Source organism: Acyrthosiphon pisum, chromosome A2 (genome assembly GCF_005508785.2).
Source record: "Acyrthosiphon pisum isolate AL4f chromosome A2, pea_aphid_22Mar2018_4r6ur, whole genome shotgun sequence".
NCBI classification, from domain to species: domain Eukaryota; kingdom Metazoa; phylum Arthropoda; class Insecta; order Hemiptera; family Aphididae; genus Acyrthosiphon; species Acyrthosiphon pisum.
In genome coordinates, this window is record NC_042495.1 from 116,768,580 (window position 1) to 116,786,961 (window position 18,382).

The following is an 18,382-nucleotide window of genomic DNA, read 5'->3' on the forward strand; positions in this document are numbered from 1 at the left end:
TGTACCTATGAACGTCAAACGAAAAATTTAAATATAAAATATAAAGTAATATTATTGTTTGTTTTAATTTGTATAAATTAATAACGTATAGTGCATAAACATCTACCTAGCAGTGGTACCTATAGTATAATAAATTAATTTAAACAGTGTACGGTGTACGTACAGAAGAACTTTTTTAAAAGTTTCAAAAGTAAGAAATTATTATTTTTTTTTTTATTGATCAAAAGCGATTTAACAGCAATGATTATTAACGTGAAGTTATGTGTGTACATTTTTTTTAAATATTGTATTTTTTTAAATATATTTAAAACATTTTTTGGTTCTCATATGGTTATTTGTAAGCCGTAAGGTACAGAAAACAAAATAGTTGTTATAAATAGATATAATCAGGGCCCATTGAAATTAATTTGTAATTTTTGAAATTTTGATAGGAATATGTATATTTTATGATATACATGTATATTAATATAATATATTAAGTTTTTTTGTTATTTTAAGCTGTGGGTTAACCATTGATTACCTAGAAATCGTGTATGGGACAACCGTATCGCTTGTAATGGGTTGTATTTTATTAGAAGTTTTGTATAGGTCCAGCAAAAATATTTACTTCAGGGGCCGAAAATTTGATGTGAAATTTTAGACCTGTATTTTATATTTGGTCGAAACCACCCAAATGACTGTGTTAAAAATCGGCGTAGTTTACATTTAACAGAGTTTAAGACGTGATGAATCCACAGGCGTTTAATTTGTTGCGAGCATCGCCGTCTAGGATCAGCTATTATACTACATAAATACATAATATAATCATATAGTATTATTCCTTAATAATAATTCTTACAATAAATTAGTTACAACTAAATGACCGGAATTATTTGAAAGATCCGTAACAGCTAGCTGAATATACCTATCGAATTGTGAACTTTTTACATTTGTAGGTAGATTCAAATATTAATAATTATTGTTTATATTATATGAATCGGTTTTTATTTATTTTTATCTAGCGAAAATAAAATTGAGTATGACTATCGTCGGGAGGCGGAGGAGATCATATTTCGAGAAAATAAACAAACTTACAAATATGGGCAAGAGGAGGAAACAAAGTGTACTAAAATAATAACAAAACGAACGAGTGGCCTTATAACTTGCAAAATATATAATCATATTATATATTCTTATAATTGAAATCGTCGTCGGACGGATTATGTCGTTGTTCAAAGTCCGAGACTGTTGGTCTACCGTATGCGGTCGGGGCGAGACTTTCGGGTGCGACGCCCTGGCGGTAGACGACCTGTTCGGCGCCGGCGAGGACAACGTTATCCTGGGGAGCTTGGACGGCGTCCTCAGGGTGTACGGTGTACACGCCGCCCCGCCGCCCGATTTGCAGTACTCGCCGTCCGACCTGTTGATCGAAGTGCAGACGGACAGTCCCGTGTTGCAGGTGTGCACCGGTAAATTAATCAGGTCAGTGTGTACCTATAATATGTGTAATGATAATGTGTTTGGACGTACTTGTCCCAGCTAGTTTCACAAAAATATAATACGATCGAATACGTTTCTAGAACACTTTTTAAGACCTACTTACCTACTGCTTTATTGAGAAATGACGATTTTTTCAAATGTTTGAAAAGTTGCCAAACTCCAATTCCAATTTTCATCACTTCGATTGAATATAAATATATTATACTTATGCATAGAAAATAACTTCATATATTGTAGTGAATTTTTTTCGCACGAGTGAGGATTAATATTTTAATATTTATATTATTTTATTTAAAATACCATGTCATCGCCGCTATATAAAGATAAATTCGTAGGTAATAAACTAATAACTATTGTTTGAAATTATTTGTGAAACTCTGGTGAGGGTTTAGTTATCACTCAGTGAGTGCCAAATAAAAACTTTATGACTGATATAGGGCAAAAGTTAAATATTTGTTACCTATATCGCTGCATTATGAAAAATGGTAATTTAAAGCGTATATTATTCAACGGGGTTTAGTGGGATTGAATAGTAAAAAAAACATGTACAATACAATATAATACCATATCGTATTTTTCATCTCATTTTAATTTGATGTGTAGCTGTGTTATTGTATTTTTAACTTATAAGACTTTAAATTGGAATACCTATATAACCTTTAATATTTCTAAAGAGTATAGGTAAAATATTTTTTTTCGCGGGTCTAAGGTATGGTGGTTGGCGGTCACCATAAAACCCTTAAATGAAGTGATCGATATGATGGTAAATATAATATCAGAAACCAGAGCCAAGTTAATGATTGAGGTTGTACTTTATGGTTGTAGTTTAGAGTTTGACGATATCGTAAAAGTTGGGTTCTTATGTGTCAAGAACAGCTCATTTTAATTTTAAACATACTTAAAACAATTTGGTTTATTATTTTTTAAACACTTATGTGTGTAATTAAAATTGTTTTATGAAAATTAATTATATTTAATTTGTTACGTTATACATTTTTAATGTTAACACAACTAACGAAAAAAAGTAATAGTACCTAATAAAAAGGTTATTATTATACACATAATGTTTTGTGCGTACAAATTATATTTTAAATTTTTAAAAAAATCTATTAACTCATTAAGAATATTTGTCAAAATGTATACATTTTTCAATTGGACTCATGCTCGTTATTGTTAATAAATAAACACATTTCCATTTCCTTGTTAATGGGTTAGGTATGGAATATATGTGTTGTAATATCAAAATTAAACCATTTTTTTTTTTTTTGAACATATTGGTCAAGTACCTATCTAATTGGTTTATTGTACATCATACAAGTATACCTAGACTTGGCTAGATTACAATTTTAGTTGTAAAGAGAAACATTTTGACATATTTGCTTGATAATAAATTATTATTAATGGCTATGGGTAATAATATTTATGGTATATTTTAATGTTAGCTGTTCGCCCAACAAGAACATTGCAGTTCTTCATCCGTTTTCATTAGTCGTACATGGAGTGAATTGCATAGCTGGGTCTACAGATCATGGTAAGTAGTCTGTCACTTGTATGATATAATTACATAATTTGCGAAAAATATGATAGTATAAACTTAAACATTATAATATTCAAAGGGGTGGCCATGTTTTCACCCAAATTTGACCTTTTGGTTTTCGCCCAAAGTAATATGATGCATCGTAAACGAAAGAAACGTTTTCTTTACCACTAAATTTATGAAAGCATGTACGCGTTCAAAGATTTAAATATTGAATTTTCCGTAAGATCTATAAGTATTATACTTACCTACTGTTTTTTTTTATCAATAACAATAAATTATTATAATTTTTCAATAACTATTGTAATATTAGATTTTTGCTATATTGCTATTTATATTATATTTAAAATGTAAATACATGCTTTAATGTGTTCGTATACAAAATAATATATTATATTGTATATTTGCATCAGAAAATAAGATGGAACGTCAAGCAAAAATATAAATATTGTGTTTCTTTTTAATTTTCAATTTAATTTAAAAAAAAGAACTTACCTATTTCACGTTTAACTTGTGCATAGTTTATGTCTTTTTATAGAAACTTCACAATATTTATGTGATGTAAATTGTGTAATTTTATGTTACATAATAGAAGATAAATATTGCTTTTTACCACGTAAATTATTGTGAAATTGAAAAGCCAATAAACTATAATTTTAAATTATAATAGTTACCTATGTAGATACAATTGACATAATTAATTTCCTACGTAGTTACTTGAAAAAATATATAGTTAACTTTTATACCTATGCCTGTGCACTGTGACACTGCAGAAAGTATTTTAATTGATAGTAAAAATCTAAAAGCTATAAAAGTGCATCTATTTCGAAAAATGTCAATCTAACGAATGATTTTTTTTATATAAATACATTATTAAAACTTGACTTTTTTGTTTTTAAAAACAGTAATTTTCTTATGCGTATCAAAGTTAAAAAAATATATATTTTATGAATCATACTTCATTTAATTAAAACGTGTACATTTAGTTTTTATTAAAAGTTATCCATCAAAATGTGCGTTTATTTAATTTAGCGAAATACATATTTCTTGCGTTTGTTTTTAATTTGTTTCTCATAATGAAAAAAATTAGGATTTTCTTTGAAATATTTTTTTATTTTTCTTTTAGCGGATCGATAGGAAAAGCGCATTTATTAATATGTCCCAACATCCATTGTCATTTGAGGTACAAGTGAATTTATTTTTATTTTTTAACGTAGGTACACACAATTTGTCTCCTGTAATATTTTCTATTTATAACGTTTTATATAATATACTAACGCTTTTTGTAACTTAATGTAGAAAATGGATATTATATTGTGTTCAATCATTATAACACAACTATTTTCAGAAGATATTTATTTTATTCTTAGCTAACCTGTAGTGTTTAATAAAATATTCTGCTTTTAGAGGGTTTTAAAAAAATTCGAGTTCATTAGATCATAGTATTTAATATTATTATAACATCTCTCCTATATAATAGCTGTTATTTTACCGTGCCATTATAATAATTGACATTATGCAATAATTATGGTCGCGCCGAACTGTCTCGATTCGTGTTGCGTTGTTTACCATTTTTATAAGCAATATCATGCTAATAATCGCACGGCTGATCACGACAATAATATTGTCACTGGATTTTTTTTTGTTTTGTCCATCGACAGGCGATCAGTACGTACTGGAAACAATGTACGAACACAAATTCGACCGGAGCGCATATCAAATGGTCGTTGGACCTTTCGGCGGCGGGTCGGGCAGCAGGGATTTTGCATGCGTCATGTCGCTGGACGGCGCCGTCACGGTGTACGAGCAACAGGCGTTCGGTTTTCGCACGGCGTTGCCCAATTACCTGCACCCGTTTCCCATCAAGTACGTCCGATCCGTGGACGGGTTCATCACGCTCAACGCCGACCTGTGTTTGGTCTGTTACAAGTGAGTAAAGGTATAATATTATAATATTAACCTTTGCGGTTTACCGCGCACGGTATCCGACGTGAAAAACGCAAGCCAGGTCGTCGGATGTACGACTATAATAATAGTATTATAATACTATACGCGAATGGCGGCGACCGTCGAGCTCATCGACTTTTGTGTCGGACTTTTGCGTAGCCAGGATTTTTTTTTGTTTTTTTTTTTGGGGGGGGGGGCAGCATATTGTGTTAACACAGAGTTGGTTTAGCTAGGGTCTCGCACAAGTCTAGCATACTGAAGTCGAGGTTTAATTTTAGATATAGGTTCCTGTACGGCTATACAAATTTGTATTTGCAGTAACTTTCATAGACCGTAGAAATAACCCACCCACCCCCAGAACCCCGCCACCGAGTCACAAAATTATTGAATGTGGATCATAGCCTATAGGTCGGCCACAGGTACCCGGTAATATCCGCCGAACATAATAATATATACGCTGTCCCACACGTTTATATTGTTATTGCGTCGTTGTTTACTCTGTTGAATAGGCTGCTGCGATATTAGATTCCGAACGGAGCTGTAAAAAAATATCAGTTTTCGAATTTCCTTTCCAAAGGTTTTCGAGGCGATGACGAAAATTCGCGTAGAAATGTATAAGCAAACATGGCCAGTTTCGTAGTGATATAATCTTAACCATTTTTTTTTGTTTAGCGTAGAACTGCGATCTACTCCAAATTGTTTCTTGAATGCAATGTTTTTTTTTTTATTATTATTTCTTTCAAATAATATAAAAGAATCCAACGTCCCTACAACCCTACTGCACCCACCTAACTCTTGCGAGCATCTCCACATTTTTAAAATTCTTTTTAAGATTTACAATTATTTTAATGGACTTTATAGTAGTTATTATGAAAATTTCAAATTATTATTATAATTATTTTTTTAATATTCTCTGTAAATAAATAACCGATTTAAAAGAGTATATCTTAAAACAAAGTCAATGATAAATAATAAATGCGAGTATTTGCTAGTGTTACTGTCAAGAATTTATTGTCTTAAAAATATAGTTTTGTCTCAAGTGTTTCTTCCCCATTATATTTGCATTTTGCATACTTTTGTTTAAAAAAAATATATATATGTATATGTATAGAGCTATAGCTGGTAAACCTAAAGCCTACAACAATAATTAAATATACAGTTAAAAATTTTATAGAATATATGGAACTATGGAAATATAGACCACATTCGAACAAATATATTTTTAATATTTTTAATCACATAGATTTTTTGTACAGTTAATTGAAAAACTACTATGTGCGTATATTTTTGATTAAAATGATAATCTGACCTACAACAGTGCTTAGGTACAAAGAATGCTTTGATAGGTTTATAGTTTAGTAAAATTAATGATATTAAATCAACTTTTTTAATTAAACATATTATATTTTATTAAAAATGTGTGTTGATGTATACCATTTCGGATATTTGTCCTATACATTTAGTCCTTCTGAGAAATATGTTTAGCTTATTTGCTGTATTTGTATAAATAAACTCTATGTTATAGGTACCTATATCTGTCCTCAATTCATGAAAAGTTTTTTATTCTATTTAATTAGGAAAATTAATCCTGCTACATAAAATGCTCGTCTAAACTTTATGTAGGTATTCATGAAATTATTAGTGTAATAGTCAGTATGTATATTATGGCTAAATATAGTACCTCATTACAGAAATTAAAATGTAGTGGGAAAATATTTTACTTAGGTAATATTAAATATCTATCTTCAAACCCCGCTGTTTCTCATAAAATCCAATAATAGTATAAGATATTATTTTAAATTTAGATTTTAAATTTCTAAACATAAATATTAAATATAATACACACACCTATAACTATATTATTGTAAATTTTAGTAAAAAGAACTATGCATTTTACAAGCAGGTAAATAACTAGTTTTTAATAATATATTCAGGCGAATATTTATGAATATTATATTACTTACCAATTTATTATAATAAGCTAATGTAGGTGAGGCTATTGTGCACAGTTTTTTTTTCTAGTTCGTGAAAACTAAGTTTCGGCTTTGAAAACTATATCATTTATGCATTTATAACACCAACGTGTTATTGTTTATCCTTTTGTTTAGGTTTCTTTTTAATGTTTATTATTTATTGTTATAAAATAGTATACTAAAAACATTTTAATTTGCATTTTTTTAGTTATAATTTTATCAAATCTTAAATTCAATTTTGCAAAATCTAAAAATGTATACAATTTCGTACTAATTGTGAAGCACTATTGTAGGGGATATTATTCAATGATGACTAAAAACGAGATAAGTGGCCTAAGGCTAACAGTCAGCCGCTGTATTCCGTCTGCACTTATATTAATTTTAATTTATATATTTACTGTCACGAATTGTACATATTTTTATAAGACTTGCATATTATGCCCATCTCTGTATTTATTTTAATTATTTCCCACCAACTACCTATTGTAATACTGCATTTTATTTTGTACATTATAATTCTTGGACGTTCTCTTCACCACGTCTTGAACTATACTCGATTTGCCTTCAGCACAATATAATATTATATTAATATATTGTGTTGATATGTCGGGTATAATAACAATAATAATAATAATATTATACCCGAAACACAATCGACGCAACGTTTGCGAATAATCAAGACTTATTGTGTACGGTTCGTAAAATATTAAAAAGGACAAGCACATAACGCTATATACGATGCAAATTCTTTAGGTACCAAGAGCTGGCGGACCCGAGTGTGAAACAAAAGTGGCCGGTTTGGTCGTGCACCTTGGGCGAAACCGTATACGACATTCAGACTGTAGAAATAACACCATCTGCGACTACAATACACGTACTGGGCGAACGGAACTACTATTGTTTTCAAGGCAATGGCGTGCTGTGGTTTATGAAACGGCTTCAGTACACTCCTTGCTGTTTTCACCCCTATATTTTGGGTATATACCTCTAACCGTAAAGGCCATACAGCTTTTACAAACTATAATAATATTACTCGCGCTTGCATAATAATAATATATTAATATCACTATATTATGATATGCCGTTCGTAGATTAAAATCATCTTGTTCGACATAATATTATCATTATTATGATTATTATTATTATTTTTTCACGCCGAACGAGATTCATTTATTTCCGATTCATATTAGTCCCAGAATCTATATGTAGCGGTTCATTGATATTTAAAAATTCAAAATACATAAATATACGCTTCTTCTGCAAAAACGTCCAACCGCGTTCACTTATACTTATATGTCAATTGGTACAGTAATTACTATAATATTATTACGCGGAATTCAGATGATTCTTACACGACCTATCTCATTCGCCAACGCTAATATACCTACCTAACATTTTTTCCGTTTTTATTTATTTCGCGATTTCGATCTTTTTTTTTTATTTCAGGCGAACATCCCGAAACGAAGACTATGTGTATAATCGTATCCGACACCGATAGTGTGTTGGTGTACGATCAGACAAAACTTCGATGGGCGGCCAAGTTGTCCTTTCATCCGTGTATTATTGCAAGAGCTTCTTTTAAAGTATGGTGGTTTGTTGCCCTATCTATACGCGATATTTTTTAAGATATGTATTGTGTTTTCTACGAGTTAATGTAAATTATTTATAATAGGCGTTACAGGGATGTTTGGTCATGATGTCGGAAACCGGTGATTTAAGGTTTTGTTACCTGGGCACTGAACCCATGATATTTATGGCTCCCGAAAGACCGATCAAAGACTATAAAGACACCAAGAACCAACTAGCTCAGTTGAAAAAGGACCTTCAAAATATGTCCTTGCAAGATGGTATGTTTATATTTTAATTACGTTGCACTAATTGTTAATTTTTTTTTTTTGGTTATAAAGTGCTATTTTATCAAAATAATAAGTATGTTGCATGTTAGTAAAATTTTCGAAATCACATAGGTAACAACTCATAAACAATTATAAATTATGTAATATTTAGACGACTCTTTTATTATTTATGGCGATTTCAACATATTTAAAGTTTTATTACGTACTAATTCATTTAAAATACCCTGAGGTTACCTGCTATAATAAATTAAACCTAGTGGCTGGGTATGGCAATCAATCGCGAAACGCGATCTGAGAGTAAGCACCGGCCGGTGCCAATAGTTCCCAGATGGGTGACCACCCGGGTTCATAGTGTCAAATCCTTGCCACACACATACACACCTGTCCAAAAACCAACCCGTACCCTTCCACCACAGTAACAAACTTACAAAAAACCTACAAAAAATAGCTAATGGCCATAGTTGCCGAAATTAAGTTCAATATAAAAAAAAGCCTGAAGCATAAAATATTTTTAATACATTTTTTTAAATGCTCAGTTAACTGAGTATATATACTCAGCATAAATATTCAATTTACTCACTATAATAAAAATATATCATATTGCACTTGTTTCTAAATGTATAGTAATGTAATTTAGTTTCGTAAATTTTAAATCGAAAAGTAGATTAATGTGTGCAAACTTGAGAGATATTTTGGTTTTAGCCTTTTATTTTCAAAAAGTTTATTCACCAAAATCATTTAACAAAGTCAACGAAACTATGACTCTGAAGTATACTTCGTACACAATTTAAATACATTTCAATTATATGCGTATACGTTTCGAAATTTTAATTAAATTGTTAATTAAAACATGCATACGTATATTAATTATTATGTATTATATGTACTTTAATAAATACAATAATAAAAGATCATGTCCACCCACTGTGCTTTGTATTTAACGTAATTTTTGGCTTTCATAAAATTAATGAAAAAATATTATATAATGTAAAAATAAATGTACGAAATTGAAGGAAATATCTGTTTTTTTCTCATTAATACAATAACTACTCATAATATTTAGGCATACTTATTATTAATGTATCACAATTGCATATACTTCACGCCGTGAAATAAATAGTCTATTTTATACCAGTGACGATATCACCATACATTTTAGAGTATGTTTTTGAGATAAACATTGAAGTTTTAGTTATTTGGATGGTTTAGTGATAAATATTAAATAATGCTTTTATTATTTTTAAGTTTGTCTGATTACTTACATTTTGAATTAAGTTTTTTCTTAAATTTAATACTTTAATAAATTATTATATTAACCTTATATTGTATGTATACTGTATAAGTATTATTAAATTGTCTTAACATATAAATTATTATATATTTTAAATTTAAATATTACAACTATGGAATAATTTATTAACTAATATGTATACAACATTAACATTAGCAGGTTTAAAATGTTTTCGTCATATTATATTTCTTGAAAACATCTATCAAAAATGTTCTTATTATATTATTTTGAATATTTCATTGATTTATTTTAAAATTAAAAAAAAATTTTAAATTGTTTTTTTTAATGATGATTTTATTTTTCAATTTAAGAGACCGACACTCTACCACTATTGAAATTAAATACTCGTATTTTGAACTTACGTTCAGAGGGTTTGGGAAAACCATTGTGTGACATCGAAATAGACGTGTCACCATCTCTAGCCACATCATCAGTGCAAATCACTTTCCAATTGGTCGCTCCACTTGTCGTTTCACCTACAGTTATACATTTAAAGGACTTAAGTATGTATACCTCGTATTTTTAAGCATGAAAAAAGTTTTACGATTTAATATCGTATATCGGTTGTATCTATCCGAACCTAACATTGAAAAAAAAATTATTAAAAAATGTGTCTTTCTGTGTTTATCAGACTTGTCTGTTTGAGTTGTTCTAAAACAACCATCAGATTAAATGCACGATTTACAACGACTCAGTGTACCGCTAGGTATTATTAACAAACCATTTTGTATTTGATAGTAATCAATACAATGTTTTTTTTTATTTTACAAAGCTTATAGATGGTTAAACTTAATGACAAATATATTTTTTAAGGTCTTTATCGTAATGTCAACCTTTTTAGGCCAGTCTCGACAAGTTAAACCACATAAAACTTTCTTTAACTCTCTTGGGGGTTAGTCGTGTATCAACAGATGGTAAAAGACTGGTAAAATGTTCAAACGCGTAAAAAAAAACTTACCTAACAATGTAATTCCTATGTATTTTATTCGTTATCGTTATTTATGCTGTACGACTTGGTTTGAGCTTACTTGGTTTTAAGAAGTTTCAATAATCCTAGTTTTAAATGTTAGTTTTAAGTGGATATTTTTCTTTTGACTATAAAAAGTCAGATATCAGATTAAATTGCTGTAGTTCGATATGTAATGGATAATACATTTTACACTGTATATTTCCTTAGTCTTAATCACAAAACCATAATAATAGTAGACTGATGTGACATGGTGGTTGGCTTCAGTCAAAAACGTGTTCCGAAGTCAAGCACCGGCCAGTGTCACTAGTTCCCGGATGGGTGACCACCCCCGAATCCCGGGTTTTTGTGACAAATCCTCGTGACATATACACGTGTTCTAAACAAACCGTGTACACTCTCTCAAAGTTAAAAACCAACTGAATACCTTTGGATTAATGATCATTAAATTAAAAAAATATATAATATTGTGTTGTATTACTATACATTTTAATGTTGAGCGAATCAGCTAGAAATTGTAAAATAACCGCCACGGCTATAACTTGAAAATGTTTTTCCCAAACGCATCAGGCTCGAGCCGTCTTATTTTCAGTTCTATAGACGTGACGAATATGTATAACTTAGACGTGGCTATGTTGACCAATTATTTAATTTTTTTCTGATTTCAAACCATAATACTTATCGTAGAATAGATTATTTACGATTTGATGCATATGATTTTATACGTATAATATTATACGTGCGTGTGTGTTCCATAGCCGAAAGCATCACAGTCCGAGTGATGGCGCACAGAGAAAACGACGACACCGAGTCGGCAGTGTCATCGACAGAATGCACTGTTTGCGCATACTATTCTGGGACATCGGACGTACCGGGCTCGGTGCAGCAGACCATCCGATTGCCGTTGACGTTGGCTTACGAAGTCCATTCGACGCCGTATTTAGATTTCAGTTGGTCCGCGAAAATATCGGTCGACGAGAGTCCGGTGCCACTGAAAACACTATTCAAAGGTGAGAAGTGTGTACACTGTACGGTTTTAACATACTACGATAATGACAAAAATAATATTTTTATTATTACTGTCATCACTCATCATATTATTATAAGACGTATTGGACAAAGTAAACCGATTATACGTATATACAGAGTGTCCCGCGAGGATTTAACTATTGCCATATTTCTTGAGATAATAAATATATATCATAAATCTATTTATTTTATTAGACGCACAGTGACAAGGAATACCAACACATATTTTATTTTTTAATTTAATTTAATTTTTTGGTGAAAAAGTAAAAAAAAATTATTATTTTATTTTCGAAACAATTTTTATAGACTTTATTTATGTGAAAATGTTGACTTTTCAACATTTTATTTTCATAAAGCTCATAATTTTTAATGATTTTTTTAGTTTATAGGTACAACGACAAAAGCCAGTTTTTGTCCGGAAGGCGAGTCCACCTCTAAGGCAAATGGGGACACCCATTATACTCACGGGACACCCTGTATACTGTCGGTTCTTATTATAGTTGCTTTACTTGTGAAGACATTTGTGCCATGTTACCGTAAAATATTTTGATGTCACTCGTCTCTATACGTGAAATCACGGAAAAGGTGATAGACACCGACGCGAAAAGAAGAAGACGAATGAAAATATGAAATAAAGCGATTCCACTACTGGAATTTCTCATTGTATAGGCCAACTGTTCAAATAATAATATATTCACCTAGCCAAATCGTAACCTGTCAAAAAAAAAAAAATACTTAACCTTTTGTCAAACGTATACTTTTTTTAAATAGTATTTAAGAAACTATTAGTTGGTATTAATTTATGGTCATATAGCTTAAAAAATTGGTTAGAACTATTTGAACAATTAAAAGAGCGAGAAAAAACCATTTAAAGACACATTATAGCTGATTAACCCCTATTTTAAATTTATAATTGTTCGTAGGACGTTTATATGTTATGAGTTTTTTTTAAACTTTGTATTACATCACATTATGTTTAGGGAATGCGTTTATTAATAACTTTTACGTATAAATTTCTCTCGGAATTAAGACGTACCAAATGTCTTAGTATCATAATTTATTATTTAACATAATATTATGTGTTACATAAATAGAAATTTGATGTAGGTATTTTATCTTTAACATTTTTGGAACATCAAATTAATATTGAAAAAGATAATGGAGTATTATATTATCAAACCAAATATTTTGCCATTTCTTTTAATAAATAATAATAATAAAATTATTTTTTTATATATTTTGCTCATGTTTGTAAATGATAAAATACTGAACAAACGGTATTTGGAAAATACCAAGTCTAGTAGCAGAGTAGGTATACAGAGTTAACCTAACTTTTTTTCGTAACACTTAGATATCTGGCCGAGTCACTCAATCGCTATTTCACTCCCAATTAGACGGCATTTATTGTAAATATTAATATAATATTTAAAAAGCTCACATTGTAGGATATATTTCAGGTCTAGATAGAAATGCTATATTTTACATATTATTATAGGCACATTTTATCATAAATGAATAATAATTATGTTTACAGTTTACAAGGAGAGCAGTTGGCTAGACCGTACTTTATACTCTTATACTATGCATATTTTATTTTGTATAAACCATACAATATAATTTAATAATACTTTAATTGATATAAAAGGTTTCCAACTGTACCGTTAATCAATATTAATGTTAATTATTGTGTAAAACATGTCTGTCATTAGCAACAGGCAACAATGTGTTTTTATTAACAATCATCAAAATGTAAATTTTCTATTCGTGAAATTTCCCAAAGACGCCCATTCTTAATATTTTTCTACGTGATCATATTATAGTATAATAATATTATATTTTCTAGGTATAACATTTAACGTCAAGCCGTTTATAATTTGTTCATCCTAAAAATTATATTTTCTTACATCGATGGCGCGTGAACATCACAACACGGAGCTATCCATTTTCATAATATAAACTAATTATTTTTTTTTTTAAATAAATACAAACATAGGTCCTCTACTATCACCTTCGTTTTTTATTTGTGTGACTAAATTAGGTACTGATTAGGCATTGATTTATGAAATAAGATAATTAAAACTATTAATTATCCCACGAAATTCAAGGTTCTACTTGCGTTATAGCCAAAATAGCGTTAAAAAATAATTACACCTAGGTATACAAATGTACAATAACATGGAATAAACAACTGTAGACAATTGATTGTAATGTTAAATTGTGTCTCACATAGAGTTTGCCGATTCATCGTTAGCGGAATTGTGTTTCCGTACAATCACTGTTAACTCAAAGTATGTCTGTGTTACTGCATTACCCGCCAATCGTTCTTACGAAATACGATCATCGGGTCCCGAATACACTAATGTAATTCTTGAAGAAATTTTGTTCAGGTACGTAAAAGTTTATCATAGTAATACTATTATTTAATTTGAACATATATTTCACTAAAACATTAAACAAAATTATTTTCTTCAGGCATAGAGAATATTACAAAACTAAAAGATGCATCGTGCGATGTGATAAAAATGAAATTCCCGTCGCGGATTTTTACCGGACGATTGAGGAGCATGTCGCGCTCAAAGGAAGACTCGATATTATACAGGTTTTTGAAAAAAAATTCATAATAATATTATAATATCCGAAATCCATGAAAATGAAATCAGAACGACATTTTTCATGTTTTTTTTTTTTTAAAAATAATTTAATATTGAAAACATTTTAAGTAGGGTCATAGAGTATATACTGCACAATCTAAAATACCTACTCAATGGTATAGTATCTTCGAGTAACAATAAACATATTTTTGTAGAAATTAAATTCTGATTGATAGGTATAAGCTTGTCAGTTGATACATTTGTTTGTGCATATTTTTAAATCAAATCTAGGCTAGGTACTATAATTGTTTAAGTAATCTTTTCTTTTTTTTTTTATTAATCTTGAGCATCGGCTACTAAGGTCATTAGCATTTTGTGGGTGGTGTGACGTAATAGATGGTTGAGGAACATGTGTATTATATATTATGGGGTGAGGATTTGTCGCTAAAATTCTGGGTGGTAGTCACCCATCCGAGAACTAGCGACGCCAAACGATGCTTGACTGCAGCACATTTTAGTGACTGCGGCCAACCACCGAGCCACATCAGGCCACTAAGTGAATATATCAAACAAAACCAATTTTTTATAGTTGATTAATATATTTTGGGATATTTATACTTCTTAATATTATATTATCGAAACATGCACATTGTTTATATTTACCACTCTTGTTTTTTCTTAATTTGTTTGTAATTATAATACAAATGAAGTGGAATAAAAACTCTTATGAAACTATCAATAATATAGATAGTTATCTCATGATAGTCTGAAATTAGTAATTCATTACATTTAGATAAATATTTTGATGATTTAAGAAACAATAAATTCCTATTGGCGTTCAAGAGATTATCAAATTGATAAGCTGAAACGGACACGCAGGGTATCATTTATATGTTATTTTTCCGTGTGTCCCGTTTCAGACCACCCTCTGGCGGCCTGTAAATTGATAAGCTTTTGATCGCTAATATTCTTGAATAATATAAGTTTGAAGTACTCGACAGTATACTATAATATTACGTCTAATATACTACAAACGTGTATAATTATATAATAATTATATAATTACCATAACAACCATAGACCTTATACTAATAGACCAGAAGTGATAGCACACGGCACACCGAGTGGAAACACAGAGAACACTTTTCGGTGACTCGTTGACTCATATGTGGGTAGTGCGGGGGAGTACGGTAAGATTTATAGATATATAGATTATTGTATTTTGCCTTCAAGACAGCCTACATCACTACGATATGTTTGCACGCCCGCGCCACTCGTAATGCTGCTCACACAGTTCTTGTCTATTAGTATAAGGTCTATGATAATATCACAATATCAACGAGAGTAAACTTATGGTTTTTTTTTCGCAATAGGAAGACATTTCTTCATTATGTTCGCAGTACCGAATCATACAAAAGTGTTTGTTCAATAAACTCAAAGAAAATACAGTGCTTTCTGTATCCGGTTTGAACGTTTTGATAGACGACACACACGAAACGTTAACAGAGAAAATGTCGGAAATTGCACTTGTCAAACAGGTGGGTAGATATATCGTTTTTGCGTTAAATCGTGTGATTTAAAACGCAATTTTCATTAGGTTTGGTTATATTATTTTCTAGGAATTAAAAGTGAAATTTTCCCAGTTGATGTCACTATCGAGGCTTTTGGTCACGATGCTGGGTCTATGTTCTAAAAACGATAAAATTCTCGAAGAGTTCAAAGAAACTATCGTTCATTTTACCGATTACCAGGTAATTCTGTCGATATTTATAAAATAACAGAGTGAAAAATGAAACATTTAAGAATAAAATATAATATGTATTTCTTAGGAAACTTCCCAATCTATATACTTAACTCGTAATACCTTTTTAATACCATCCATCCAGTTCGTAAAACGTTATTTTTTTTCCATATTGGTTTTTTAATATTTAATAATATTGTCGAGTTAAATTTTTTCTTTAAGCTTAAGAATTACATTACGTTATATAAAAACTTAAGTTAATAACATATTCGCGATTAATTATTTTCACCAAAATGTCTGCATCTTATTGGTATGTCAGTTATTAAAGTTTCCATGTCAAGTTTACATTTTATCTACTAAATTATTTACTTTTCATTAACTTAGTATTTGTGAGTGTTGTGAACTAGTATAATCTTTAGATACCCGTTGGTCTTTGGCTTTTATGAATATTAGAATATTATCAATAAATTAGCTGTTGAAAGAGTTGTGTGAATAAATCAGTGTATTCTATACAGTCAAATCTATTCTGAGAAGAGCTACTTTTAGGATATCAATTATTCAAAAAATACCTATTCAAAGTACCGCGACTAAACTGATTTTTCAAATCATTTAATATATACAATATAAAAATTTAATATTTTTAACCATTTTTGTTGCCCGAAAAACATAGAACATAGGAAAACATAATTATTGTACCACCAATATAAATAGGTAGCTATAAGATATTATACTTTCATCGCCTTGCTTAGAAACTGCATTTTCTGGTTAGACGATTTTCTATCAAATTCTTTAATTTTACGAAATTATATAATTATTCTCAATATATGTTTGTGTAAGTAGAACTGGGAAGACATCGTCTTAAAATCGCTGAGCTATTTGGTTGGTAACAAAATCACGTTAAATGTTCAAAGCGACGATCCAGCTCACGTGGTAATGGGCCTAAGAACACTAATCGATTATGTTATACAACATGTAACATCAGTAAAGGATGAACTACAGGTCAAACCGAAGAAAGACAACACTAGAGGTACGTTGTACATTATACTTACTAACGTCATAATTGTTTCATTTTGTGGTTCGAAAAGTATTTACAATATCAATCTATTCTAATAGTCTGCGTATTAGTCTGTACGTGTAGATCGTATATCACACATTTTCACGACTAAATAATATGTTCAAACTACGCACAACTGTATAAAATAGCGTAACATAATGTTATAAAATATAATAATAATATGTCCTGTCATTTTTCTATTGTTTTTTTCCAGGTGTCTCGCCTATTCTAGAATCCGAAGAAGATTTTTACTCCAGTTAGTTGATTGAAAATTTAATAACAGGAAACATACATCGGACATATTATTTTGAATTACGATGTGTTGTATTGATACAATATAATATAATATGCGGTCATAAGCTTTTAATGTATACAATTTGTGTTTAATTTGTAAAAAAATGTGAGCGAAATATGTATAGTTTACAATGTCAAGTGCTGCGATACGACACACATCACGAGTTTTTTTGCGTACAATTATTATACACCACACGGCACCACTTTTAAATATTGGTACATATTATTATCGGAACGTATATAATATATATAATATAATATTATTGTAAATCACGTGTTGTAAACTAAATATGTTGTCGTCGGCATGCACGGGTGGCATTTAAATCAGATTTTTCCGATAAAATAAATTGGACTGAAGTCTTTTCATTTATATGTATGGGTACTCTATTGGAAACGACCGACCGTGATTTTAATTCCGTACGCAACACATAGGCCTCCGACCACATTATTTTCGCTACACATTTTTTTTTTAATATAAAAGTGTAAAAAGCTCGTGTAGTTACACTCGAGTGTGTAGTGTGCGCATATTATTATTACGTATACGCACCTACCAGCTGTGCGTGTATAATATTATATATTATATTATATTATTATTATGTTCGCGTGAATGTAGAACGTTCGGG

General features: G+C 30.1%; 1 protein-coding gene across 1 annotated transcript; it reads left to right on the top strand.

Annotated features, from left to right (window-relative positions):
* The first annotated feature begins 998 nt into the window (after positions 1-998).
* LOC100160661 (protein PTHB1) lies at positions 999-18,131 on the top strand. The gene is made up of 14 exons (XM_008190365.3): positions 999-1,461; positions 2,922-3,010; positions 4,678-4,945; positions 7,690-7,913; positions 8,383-8,519; positions 8,609-8,783; positions 10,395-10,586; positions 11,809-12,060; positions 14,310-14,466; positions 14,552-14,678; positions 16,044-16,208; positions 16,290-16,421; positions 17,252-17,438; positions 17,680-18,131. Exons 1-14 carry the CDS (start codon positions 1,202-1,204, stop codon positions 17,724-17,726), a joined length of 2,412 nt encoding a protein of 803 aa, XP_008188587.2. The 5' UTR covers positions 999-1,201; the 3' UTR covers positions 17,727-18,131.
* Positions 18,132-18,382: the final 251 nt, after the last annotated feature.